This window comes from Molossus molossus, unplaced genomic scaffold, assembly GCF_014108415.1.
Source record: "Molossus molossus isolate mMolMol1 unplaced genomic scaffold, mMolMol1.p scaffold_m16_p_10, whole genome shotgun sequence".
NCBI lineage: Eukaryota > Metazoa > Chordata > Mammalia > Chiroptera > Molossidae > Molossus > Molossus molossus.
Genome location: NW_023425345.1, coordinates 54,973,340 through 54,986,496, shown reverse-complemented (window position 1 = coordinate 54,986,496; position 13,157 = coordinate 54,973,340). Strand labels below are relative to the sequence as shown.

Genomic DNA, 13,157 nt, shown 5'->3' with positions numbered 1-13,157 from the left:
TGGGACTGCCATGTAGGACTTGTCACCTTTAAATAGATTCCCAACCACACAGAAAAATCCTCTATTCAGAGAATCTATCACTAACTTAACACATAGAAAAATTCTAAGATTAGTATAAATAGAACAGGCCTTTTTAAAATGTCACAGCATTAAATCAATTCAGGTGCCTTTTAAAAACTCATTTAAAAGTACAGCATTTCCAACAAACATATGACTTAGCCCCATTTGCAAAGGTCATTAAGGGAAACCCTCTCTTTACATATAAAATGATGCATGGTATTGTAGAAGCGATCAAATAAATATTCATTTTAAATCAAACTTTTTATTTATCCATTAGCTATGACCTCTGTTCTAATACCTATAATGCTTTTCAAAAAGGAAAGGTATTGCTGTAGTTGTCTATTTAATCATTAATTAGTGTCTACTCTATTTAGTGGCTGCTTTAAAAAATAATAATAATAAGGGAATTATCAAGCAGGTCAGGACAAAGGTGCACTCTGGTTGTCAGCACCACATTCTAAAAAAGCATTTGAAATTTCTCTAAATCTCACAGTTGAAACTTTCTCACACTAACTGGCAAGTTCCACCTAGTGATAAAGGCAATTGACTAAAATAAATTATACATAGAGCTGAAATCCCTAATAGTAACAAGGCCCCTTCATGAGATAATCACAGCAGCAAAAGCACTCATCTGTCGGCCGCAACTCTACAGGGTCTTGAAATTATCTTATACAAATGGAACCTCCAGAAATGTTCTCATTTCTAGTTTTATGACAGGGCAGTTAGACTGGAAAAGCCAGTGGGTGATCAGTTGGAATATTGCTTATCAGATGCCTATCTGAGAATAAAAGCAATTCATGATTTTGAGTCAAGGACCTTCCTTCAGCTCCACACTGAGACATCTGTGGAACCTTCCGGAACCTCTGAGTCGCAAATAAAATGAACATAACGGTACCTATTTCCCAGGTCATTGTGGAGAAAACAAGACAGAATTGTCAAGGAGTAGTAAGGATCTGAGATGTGGATTTGGGTATCATCTTTCTACATAAGTTTTCCAAGAAGCATTTTTGTCTTCCATCACCATATCCCTGCTAAAAGAAACATTTTTAGAATTTGGGAAATTTTGCTTCCTAGAACTTTAGAGTGATAGATAAAATGTTTACTATTAAATCTTTATATATTACTATACAATTATCTTTCTTCCAAACTGACATGTGAAAACTATGATGTAAGAGTTTGATGTGAAAATGTCCATATATGGCCGGCTGGTGTGGCTCACTAGTTGAGCATGGGCCCATGCACCAAGAGGTTCCTGGTTTGATTCCCAGTCAGGGCACATGCCCAGGTTGTGGGCTCGATTCCCACTAGGGGGCGTATAGGAGGCAGCTGATCAATGTTTCCCTCTCTCTCTCTCTCTCTCTCTCCCCCCCCCTTCTTCCTACCTCCCTATCACTCTATAAAAAATCAATAAGAACATTTTTTAAAAAAATAAAAGTAACTTCAATTAATATAAAAATACATGTTTAATTTGGTGTACCAATTATAACTTTATAAGCAAATGAGATTTTACATGTTCAAGTCCCTAAGTTAGTCAAATGTAGATCTGTAAAGGTACTAACATACATACTTTTCCGTATTTCCCTTTCTTTCAAAGTTTCCATTTTGATATTTTTTAAACATTCTTTTTTTTTCTTAGCTTTACAGAAAACTTCACATATTTCTCCTACTTGAGGTGTGGTTTTTCAAACTCTTAACTGCTCTCTTCTAAAGCAAAATATTATGTAAAATCTTTAAAATTCCCTATATATTATAAGATTGAATAGAAAGATGCTAGAAATAAGTAAGTTGTGACATTTCCTTGTTTAAAACCATTGAAATGCTTATAAATGAACTGTGGAATTAAATTATGGGCCATAAAGAGAGGTGTCATTTAAGAGAGCACAGTCATGTCTAAAATGCCTAATTAGAACTGCTATAGTAACCTGGTTTTGCAGCAGAGTGTGTTCCCCATGGAGAGTATTGTGGCAAAAACACGGAATCCAACCAAAAGAACCCTCCTCCTAATGAGCATTTTTGAACGGCAATTTTGTTCATTTACATCTCTCTTATCTCATAAGGTTCAGATAAATTTGTCTACACTTTGTATTAATTTCTTTGATACTGACTCTCCTGTATTTTCAAAGACTATGAAAAGTAATTTATTCCACTAGATTCTTCTGATGTGTAAATTAATTTGTAGGGGTGAGTAGACACTTCAGGTGAATGTAGCACATTAGAAGCAATTATTACCTACACTAATGGAAGTAAGCTATGACCTAGATAACTCAAAATGGTGGAATTATCTAAAATTGCCATTTATTTGCTGTTTGAAAATGTGTGGGAAGTGATATTCAGGCAAGGACCCTGTCTTCAAGGAGTTTACAGTCATGTTGGAAAACAAAGACGTGCACATAAGACAAAAATAAGTCCTTAGCAACACAAGATGCATAGGTAAAATGCTATGAAGATTCAAGGAATGGAAAGAATTGGGGTTATAAACACATATGTTGATATTTTCAATAAAAGCATTACTTAAGCAAAAAGAGCATCAATTCTCTCTCTCTCTGTCTCTCTCTCTCTCTCTCTCACACACACACACACACACACACACAGAGAAAACATTACTTCTCAACTACAGTTAAGTCATAGAACAGGTAGATATGCTTTCTCTTTTAAAGGTGGATAAAATGCATACCCTATAAAGGAATTAAATTTCCTTAAATTGTTAACTTACATCTAGCCAGATATTTCCACACTGGAGACACTGGCCAATTTAACATTCATGAAGTTATAGATAAAGCCAAAAATAGTCATAATAAGAGTTAACATGAGAGGACCTGAGATGATGGTCTTCTGTACCTCATTCCTACATTAAAAGTTTATCTTCAGAAATCTGACACAACCATTACCTTCTTTGGAATCGGGATTCACTGCTTTGTCAGGGAGGAAACAATAAGAAATAAACCCTAATTTGCCAAATACCTAATTCCCTATGTTAGAAAGCAGTCTAGATCCTCTACCTCGTCTCTCTCATGTTTATAAACATGAATGCAAAAGCTCTAGTACCATGGTTCTTAATTAGTTATACCAAAGAGTAAGACACTGACGGTGGGAGAACTCATGGAGTCCTTTCTGGGGGGGAATAAAAGTTCTGCATGCCATCATCTTAAACTCTGACTCACTTGTTGAGAATTGCCTGGGCACAGGACTGGTGACTGTGCTTTGAGCCTAAAGTATGGTATCGATGGAATAAGGTGAGGGGATGTGGGCTGTTTGTTGTTTTAATTGCTATGTACTTGTTTCCAACCTGCCACTTAAGATTTTTACAAATATTAGGATTTAGATTTTTACAAATATTAGGATAAGGAAAAAGAAAGCTATACCTCACTTGAAATGAGTAAAAATGAAAGTGCAAAAACTTTGCTGCCTTTCAGCTACTAGAAATTCAGAATTTCTCATCAAAAGGGAGAATTTAGTGAACCACAATTAAAAGCCTTTTTCCCCAAAATCGAAATATAAAGATATTAAACACAGTCCAATTTGAGGTGCAAAGAAACCAAAATTTATGTAGGGGTGATTTTACTAAAAAGTGCCTGGCTCCTTTCAAAGGTTTAATAAAGTTATAAAGTTTGCCAAGAGTGTGGCAATGTTATTCAGAGCAGAGTTTCTAAAAAAGTCGTCTTGGGCTCATTTCCTGAACCAGTGAATGGTAGATCTAGTTTGATGAATGTTAGAGCATAAATGAGCTGTTTGAAGACTGGAATGGGTCTCAATCACTCTTGATGATACCTTAGTGACTGAAAGACCACTGGGCGAATGTCAATTAACCTAAGAGTTTTCCAATTCTAATTGTCATAATTCTCCTCCTGAGGAATTTACAACATATATGTACAAACTATATGCATCCTTATCAGAAAAGTTACTTAAACTTTCATATTTTTTTTATTTTTATTTTTATTTTTGTAGCAAGAGAAATTGGGTGACATCTGCTTCTCCCTTCGCTATGTACCTACGGCTGGCAAACTGACTGTTGTCATTCTGGAGGCAAAGAACCTGAAGAAGATGGATGTGGGTGGCCTATCTGGTAAGTCTGTGATGTTTATTTATTTTTTTTAATGCTATTTTATCATGGTTACCAAGTGCATAGCACACATGCTGTGACTCCTCAGTCCTTCATTGATCACGGTTCCCTTTCCTACGGAGGCTGGAAGCCATCTCGGATCTCATCCCGGAGCAGTTCCCCAGGAAGCCACTCTCAGGTTATTGGAATTGGCACAGAACATGAAATCTATTTTCCTGCTTCATAGCAAACATATCAATTGTCGGGTCTATAGCATTGGAAGCTGAACATGTTTGCTTCCCTTCTAAAAGGCAATTTCACCCTGGCCAGTGTGGCTCAGTTGGTTGGGCAGCATCCTGTGCACCAAAGGGTCACCATTTCCACTCCCAGTCAGGGCACATGCCTGGGTTGCAAGCTCCGTCCCCAGGATGGCGTACAAGAGGCGGCGATCTATGTTCCATTCTCACATCAATGTTTCTCTCCCTCTCCCCTTCTCCGTTCCTCTCTCTCTCAAAAAAATAAAAATAAAAATATTTAAATATATGATTGTTTAAAATAATAATAAAAGGCAATGCCTATGATCAATTATAGTTTTTTGAGTTTTTAGATTATGGGGGGAACTTTTTTGGTCAAACATAACCCATCATATGAAAAATAGTCTTTTATCTGAGACTTATTAGGTATATGATAGCCTAGCATTATTTTAAAAATATGTTTTCATTGATTTTTTTAGAGAAAGGAGAAGGAAGAGAGAGAGAAACATTGATTGCCTGTTTCCTGCATGCCCCCCACTGGGAATTGTGCCTGCAACCTAGGCATGTGCCCTGACTGGGAATTGAAGCAGGACCTGTCAGTCCATGGGATGTCATTCAGTCCACTGAGCAAAACCAGCTGGGCTGATAGTCTAGCATAGCTTTTATTGATTGATTGATTGATTTTTTTTTCTTTATTGATTTTAGAGAGAAAGGAAGGAAGAGGGAGAAAGACAGAAACATCGATGAGAGAGAACATTGATTGGTCGCCTCCTGCATGTCCCCCACTGGGGATTTGGTCCACAACCTGGGTATGTGCCCTGATCAGGAATCAAACAGGCAACCCCTTGGTGCATGGGTTGGTGCTCAGCCACTGAGCCACACCAGCTGGGCATAAAACAGTATCTTTAAAAGCTATGCTAGGACCCTGGCCGGTTTGGCTCAGCGGTTAGAGCATCAGCCTATGGTCCCGAGAGACCTGGGTTTGGTTCCCGCTAAGGGCATGTACCTCATTTGCGGTTTGTCCCCGGCCCTGGTTGGGTCGTGCGGGTGGCAGCCATGTGATGTGTTCCTTTCACATCAATGTTTCTCTCTCTCTCCCCCATCCCTCCCACTCTATCTGACAAAAAAAAAATGCCCTCAGATGAGGATTAAAAAAAAAAAAAAAAAGCTATGTTAGCTAAGCTGGGGTCTCCGGTTCAATTTCCAGTCAGGGCACAAGCCCAGGTTGTGGGCCGGATCTCCAGTGGAGGGCGTGCAGGAGGCAGCCAGTGGATGTTCTTTCAACGATGTTTCCATCTCTCTCCCTCTCCCTTCCTCTCTCTCTAACATCAATAAAGAAAAAAAAGTTCAGTTAAAAATACTCTTTTGTTAAAGATTCTGCATTTCAAATATATGTGAACAGTAAAATCTGTTTGAGGGTGAACCCCCATGGCAAGCATTTTTCTATAGCTTATATTGGAGATGGGAAAGACTTGGAAGTTCTATAAAATCCAACCTAAGGGATTTCTTTCTGTTGTTGTTTTTTAAAGGTGAGTAAAGTAGTATATTCTTGCTCAAAAGCAAAGTCAACTCAAGGACTTGTCATTTCCGGTTGAATGTCATTTTTTTCCTTCTCTGTGCGGTTAAATCAATTATATTTAATTTTCCAGTAAATTATTACAGGGTGAGAAATTTTCTTGATATGCCACAAGGTCATGATAAATAGACGGTAGTTGTCATTGTTGTGTCTGTGACACTAGAACTAGCATTACTGGTCACTCAGTGCTTTCTTCAATATAAATATTGCACATTTCAAAATGTCACTCTAATGCAGCCTGGTGATTTTATATCCCAAAGCAGTGATTTTCAACCGGTGTGCTGCAAGAATTTTTAAAACATGCCGTACCTGACTATTTAGTCAGGGGCATTGACTTCTTTTCCCTTAGATGTGAAATAAAAAAAAACGACAATAGCCAACACAATAGCCATGTGGTGTGAATAAATCAAATACCTTTTTTTTTGTCAGATAGGCAAACAATATAATTACTAAAATAGAAGTTTAGTAATTATTTTATTGTGCCATGAGATGAAAAAGGTTGAAAATTGCTGTTCTGAAATATAACAGCTAAAAAAAAAAAAAGTGCTCAAGCCAGAGTTTCTACTTACTGAACCGCTAATTTGTTAATGAAATCCTTCTGGTGCCTCTTTATAAGTGAGTCACCGGAGAAAGATGCACTAATTCTTTCATGTCACTAAGACCTCATTTAATAACTTACTGCTCTAATAGCATAAGAGAGCATAACAGAGCAGAGTTAAAGCTATGAGCACCGTTTCCTCCAAAAATGTAGAGTTCTTAATGTGCCTACGATGAAAAATATAAGCTTTCCTCGCTCTGTCCACTGAGAAGGCCTAGAAACAGACTGATCGGGTGTCACGAGCACCCCTAGCACCGATATGGTTTGAAAGTATAATTTCCCACTGAACGGACCTGGGGCATATTAGAGAAATGGGAGGTTTCAGGTGTGACACAGGCAACACCCAAGACAAGCCCAGACCATCCTGCCACACCAGAAAGCAAGGACGTTTTCCAAGACTAGCAGGGTCATGTCAAACGACCAAGGAGACAACTTGAAGAGGCTTCCAATGACAAAGATGTAATCATTTGAGCTTCAAAATGATAATGAATGTGATGTATTTAAACCTAAAAAAAAAAATAAGAGAATGCAGTGTGCCCATATGTGAAAAAAATTCAGAGAAATGTTTATGAGAACAGTTCTCTGCCAGATCACTACATAGTGTCCTGAGGGATGACTTCAGACACTTTTGACCTTTACCTTTCCTTTGGTTCAATAGCCAGATACTGTCACATGGTCCTTTGTACCCTCTCACAGGTTCCATTCCAAACTCGCGTGCCAGCGATATCGTCATCCCTTGTGTCTAGTACTCCCTGGTCTGCCCTCCAGTTCACCTTATACGCGTCGATGCCTCCATTCTTAAGTCATTCTCTCCACCTGGAATGTACTTCCTTTCACCAATACCTAGCTAAAGCCTACCCATTTTCAGGCCCAGCTTAAGTCATATTTTCTCCATCCATTCAACAAAGGTGTACTGTGTCCCTACTTTGTGTTAGGTATTTCTGAAACTAGTTTTGCATCCGTGGACAAAACAGCCCGAAAACCCTACCCTCGTGCAGCTTACATTTTAACGTGGAGAGATGGACAGGAAGCCAGTAAATAAGAAAAGCACATAGTAAGCCAAGAGTTGAGACAGTCAAGCAGGCAGCAGGAGGAGGAATGTTGGGGAGTCTTTGTCAATGGGGAGTCAGAAGGTCTTCTGAGTAGAGCATATTCCAACAATAACCTGGAGAGAGATGAGGGAGTGAGCCATGGGTGGCTGGGAGAGAGAACATTTTAGGTGGAAGAACTCCATGAAGCCTTTTCTGATTCATCCCAATGGAACAAATCTTTCTCTTTTTTCAAATGCCAATGGCAGTTTGTTTACATCCTTCAAACATCACACTTCTCTCTCCGGAATGTGCCCTGTATTTATATCTCCCACGATGCCCTCCCTGACAGGTAGCACTGAGCAAAGCTGCTGGATGAATAATGAATTATTTACAATGGAGCTGTGGCCTGAAAAAGCAAGTCTTGCATTTCAAATTTGTTTAACCTACTTACCATTAAACTAACTTTAAGGCCTTGGATGGTCTGTCTCAAAGTAGGTTGACCTATGTATGTCCTATGAGACCAAAATTATATAAAGGGATCATTCCAGGTCATTTAAATGCCAAACTACATTTGCTGGAAATGGCTGGTTAATTGGAACCAAAGTGGGCTGTCTCGCCAAGATTTAAATCCCACTCTGCCGCTGCTGGCAATTGGACATTGGACAAGTTATTTAAGCTTCCTTAGCCTCGGTTGCATTATCTATAAAGTGGGAGTAATAAGAGAACCTTGTTTATAAGGTCTTGTGAGAAATAAATAAAAGCACTGAGTCTATCGCACCTAAGGGCTCACTAAATATTACTGTCATTTTTTTCTATTAGTAACTTTATCAAATCTTGGGTTAAATATGCAAAATGTGAAAGCAACCAATGGACAGTTTACCCAATTGTTTGATTCAGTGGAAAAAGAAAGTTCATCAGTTTGTTTGATGGGATTGCCTGATCAATTCAGACAAGATGATATCGGTAGACCACGTTTTGCGTAGATCCAAGAGTGAATTAAAACACGGTAAGGAATTAAGCAACAAACAAAATTGAGGAACATAGGAAAATGGAAAGCATTTTTTAAATAATTTTTATTACTACTCTCCAACCGGGCCTGTTATTTCTTTCCTACTGTGTTCATCAAAAAGCAATGCTCAAAGAGTCTGCCTCTATCAAATCCTGCAAATTCTAACCCTTCTTACTTTACCATTTAGAAATCCTTTTCTAACTTGGTTGACTCATGTAGTTCTCATTATAGACCTGTGAGGTAGTTTCTGAAGGTAATAGCCTCAGAAAATTGAAATTGAGGGACATTAGATAATGTACGTAAATCATCTCCCTCCATGTCTGGCACACAGGAGGGGTTCAACCCTGGCCATTGCCTTCATCGCTAATATTAACAGTCACAGTCACCTGATTGTAGGTGCTGTAGCTGAGACTGAGGCCTGGGCCCTCTGATTCCCAGTGCAGAACACTTTCCAAAACACCATGCAGGCTTCCCCACGCCCAGCTTTCAGGGGGGAGAGTGGGGTTCCCCAGCCCTCACACTAGAGGTGCCCCTCTGCCTGGGGCTGAAACACCAAGACGAGGTCCTCAGTGTTAATAAGGCTAGAAATGGAGGCTTCACGGGTTTCTTAAAGGCTGTGGAAATTTCCAGATGGATAAACCCCTATGAATACTCCCAGAATCACAAAATTACTTTACTTGTGGCTTCTGGCAGATTTCTCTTCTTGCATGACCCAGTATGAAGCAGAATGCAGTCTCATAAGCCATTCCATTTCCTTCTTTCCCTGACGCTAGCACATAGTCCTTTGGAAATGTTTCTAAGTGTTTGTACTGCTAGGAACCAGGGCAAATCAACAAGGGTAAAAAGCTTGTAGCCCTGCTGCCTAAATTGTAAAGAAAACAACAAAAGCATGTCAAGCATGGTAGTAAAAGGGTGCCTGGAAACCATATATAAGAAACTGAAATTATATGCATCTCTTCCAGCAATCTCCTGAACATCACAGACCTATAGAGGTGGCTATGAGTGGGGATCAGGTCAGGAATGGCCCAGGGCTGGCTGGAAAATGTAGTCATGTGTTTTCCCTCATTGTCTTTCTCCCGTTTACTTCCCACCCAACCCCCACCCACAGTCTTCTTGGCCACCCCCCGTCCTGTCTTATCTTATAGAGAACTATAGAGAGCAAGTGTGGGGCTCTAGAAGAGTTCCTCCAAAGCATCTAAGTCTCCAAAAAGGGGAACAATTAAATTCAGAAGCCGCAGCAACTACTTAAGGAAAATGATGGGTGAAGAAAAAAGGGGACTCACTGTAGTAATGGAGTCACCATCATTTGAATTGGTCAGACTGCCAGTGTGTGGATTGGCCGCTGAGACCTACATCAGTAAGACTGACCTTGGCCACCGGCCCAACCCTATCAACCCCCTACACACATTCTCTCCTTTCTATGAAATGCAATTTTTAAAAATTGTCCATGTGTTTGCGTATTCTCGCTTCTACTGTCCTAGCAGCGTAACTTGGGAGATAGAGCCAATTTACGTATTTGAAGTCAGCCAGGAAAGAGCACACAGCCAACCTTAGGGGACCACTGGATTCCACGTGAAGCCATGAATCCACAGAGTCAGGGCATTCCTTCAGGCGTCATGTATCAAGATGTGGTTCGACCTACATCAGAGTCAGCCAGGGTCCATATTCAAATTTAAGATCACAGGGACTACCTCAGACGAAACTATAACTGAAGATCTCGGGGTGGGAACCTAGAAACTTTTTACATCTCCCCATGTTATTCTTATGCTTCTTCAGTTTGAGAACTGTACTTTATAGAGCATATTGAGAGTGTTATCTGAAGCTTTAGTGGTCATCGTATCACAATATATACGTTAATCAAAGCAAATTTTATACCTTAAACGTATACAATGTTATATGTCAATTATATCTCATTTTAAAAATTTAAAAAAAAAAAACACTTTAGAGGCTTAAATGCTACCTTATAATTTTAGCTGAGGTCCGGGTCAGCCACATGCCAAGTTAGAGGTTTATTTGGTCAGTGATGTAGAATACATCCTGTGCCTCATATATTAGAACATTTTTAAATAACAAGTTATATTTCTTTTATCAGCCCAGTATCCTCTTTCCTTAATAATTTAGACATGTGGGAAAGGCAATTTTGTCTTTTTTTCCTTCAGTTGCTTCCACTGAGAGAGAAGATAAAAGCAATAGATGGTTCCTTTATATACTCCTGACCACCAACCACCTTCTCTGTCCTTCCGTTGGTGCTGAACGCATGGCAAAGAAAACCGCTCCAGACTCAACTGGTTTGAGCTAGACGCCACCAGTCTGGGAGCTGGGCCAATAAATAAAGTGGCAAAAAACTTATATGAGCCAATTAGATATGGATATGCAAAATAATTGGCCATATCAGGGTCAAGCAATAATATGCGAATAAGCTGGCATCTTACTGAGCTAACAGGACAGGAATATGCATAAAACATGGGCTGTGATGTCAGAAGGCTTCATCGTGATTTTAGGCTTGAATGTTAGAATATAAAATTCTTTAACACTTCAAAGTGTTTAGTTACAGTATTGATAACATAATCTAAATCCCTAAGATGTGAATTGATCTAAGAAAAAGAAATGACAAATCTTTAAACTGGATCATCCTAGAAACTGAATTATTATTAAGAAGGGTTAGAGCCAAGCCCTGTGCAAGTGGAGACCCAGGCATGGTTACCACAGAACGGACAGAAAGCTATGCCTGAAAAACTAATAGTGGTTTTAAGAAAATGAAAAGAGCAGATGTGAGGTATGGGCTATATTTGAAATAAAGAGACGTGAGTGGCAAGCTGAAATGTATTCCTTAGAACAGTTAGCACAAAAACTCCTAAGTCTGTCCTTCAGCTGGTGGGTACAGGTCCCATCATTCCGCAAACATCCTTTGAACACACGGAGCCAGCACCATGCCAGTCCTTGGGAATGCAGGCAAAAGTCACAGCAGAAACGTCTGCAGCACAGCAGGAGACGGAACACCCTTCTAAATGCTGTACAAATGTTAAGTGATTTAATCCCTATCACAACCCCTCTGAGGTAGATACTATTTTTAATGCTATTTTATTGGAACTAAAGCACAAAGAGGTAAATAACTTTCCCAAGGTCACAGAATTAGTATGTGCAGAGTTGAGATGTCAACCCAGTCCGTCTTCAAACTCCTTGAATAAAGCATAAGACTTCTGAGTCCTCATCCCCTCTGGGCAGGTGCCACCTGGAGAGCAGATGGCTCACTGCAGGTTACGGTTTGAGAGAAGGCCAGAAGCTCTCCCCTATTCCAGAATTCCTGTATTCGCCAACGCAAACTCCATCGTGGACGCCACTAATATAAATTAGTTTGTTAATGGTTTAATTCATTTTTGGCTACTTGGACTGCAAAGACAGGATCAATGAGTCCATAAGATCAGACATCAAATGTCATTATATTTCTAGGCTGAAAGGACCCCCTCAGTTTCTCCCGTGTATACAGATTAGTATGTTATTTTGGTGATTGAGTCTTTGTACACTAAAAGGGATGAGATACAAAACAGTATAGTGATATCAGTGGTAAAGGTGAAGAGATGTTGCCAGAACATTTTGGAAGAAAGTCCAAGTCTAAAGCATTTGAGTACTAACTAGGTGGTAGAGAAGGAAATAGGAAAAACTGTATCTACTACACAATTTTATTAAGGGCTGATTCTGGAAGACAGTGCATGATATTGTGGGGGTGGGGTGGGCAGTGAAGGCAATGGTACAAAAACTACCACTCTAAAGCAGGTCAAAATTAAATATTTAAATGAAGATATTTAAATGAAGAAATTCGAATTGTAATAGACAACTTACCAGGAAAATAGAGCTCAGCTGGAAAACGTTAACAAGAGAAATCCACAGATGGAGAATTGCGATGCCAAAGAGGTCTGTGCTCAGGCATTTTTACTAGTCCCCGTGAAATTCCCAACTTTGAAGGTGGCAAATGCTTCCAGCCATTGAAATGTCAAGTTCAGTGGATAAATGAAAAAGTCTTGCTATAGGCTGAGTCAGCCAAAATGTGGTAGATGAGCTCCAGCATGAGCTAGCTTAGAAACAATAAATAAAAAGAGAAAAAATAGAATATAAAATACAGTCAATTATAAACCAAGAAAAAGGTTCCACAGAACCATCCACTGAGAACATTTACCAAGTGCACTGCCACAACCAAAGAGGCTTAGTGTTGTCATAAAAGAAGTTATAAATACGTACACGAGGGAAATAATGCCCTACCTTTGTCCTAAAGAGTCTCTATGTGTGGAGTACAGGTAGTTGTGGTCACGCACCTCACGAAGGGTACAGTGGTATTACATGACCAGAGGAGGGCAGCTAAACTGGAAATAAAGGTGCTGTGTGTGAGGACAGGCTGAGACTGGGACTTTGTATCCTGGAGAAGGAAAGCTGAGCAGAGAGATGATTAAAGTTTGAAAATCGTGAAAGGTACAGCTAGCGTCATACCTGCCTGTTTATCACATCTCACAATACTAGAGCTAGGAAGTGACCTTGATGTTTGAAAGAGCAGATAAAAGGGAGGGTCATTCAGAATGACTGCACCTTTCTACTCAA

At 39.5% G+C, this 13,157-nt stretch overlaps 1 protein-coding gene across 2 annotated transcripts in view; it reads left to right on the top strand.

Annotated features, from left to right (window-relative positions):
• The window catches only part of SYT1 (synaptotagmin 1), a 432,690-nt gene that overhangs the window by 336,428 nt on the left and 83,105 nt on the right, over nt 1-13,157 (top strand). For both annotated transcript variants that reach the window (XM_036252912.1, XM_036252913.1), the window contains exon 8: nt 4,006-4,123. In XM_036252912.1, the coding sequence (XP_036108805.1) occupies nt 4,006-4,123 (118 nt within the window). The remainder of the gene's footprint in view (nt 1-4,005; nt 4,124-13,157) is intronic.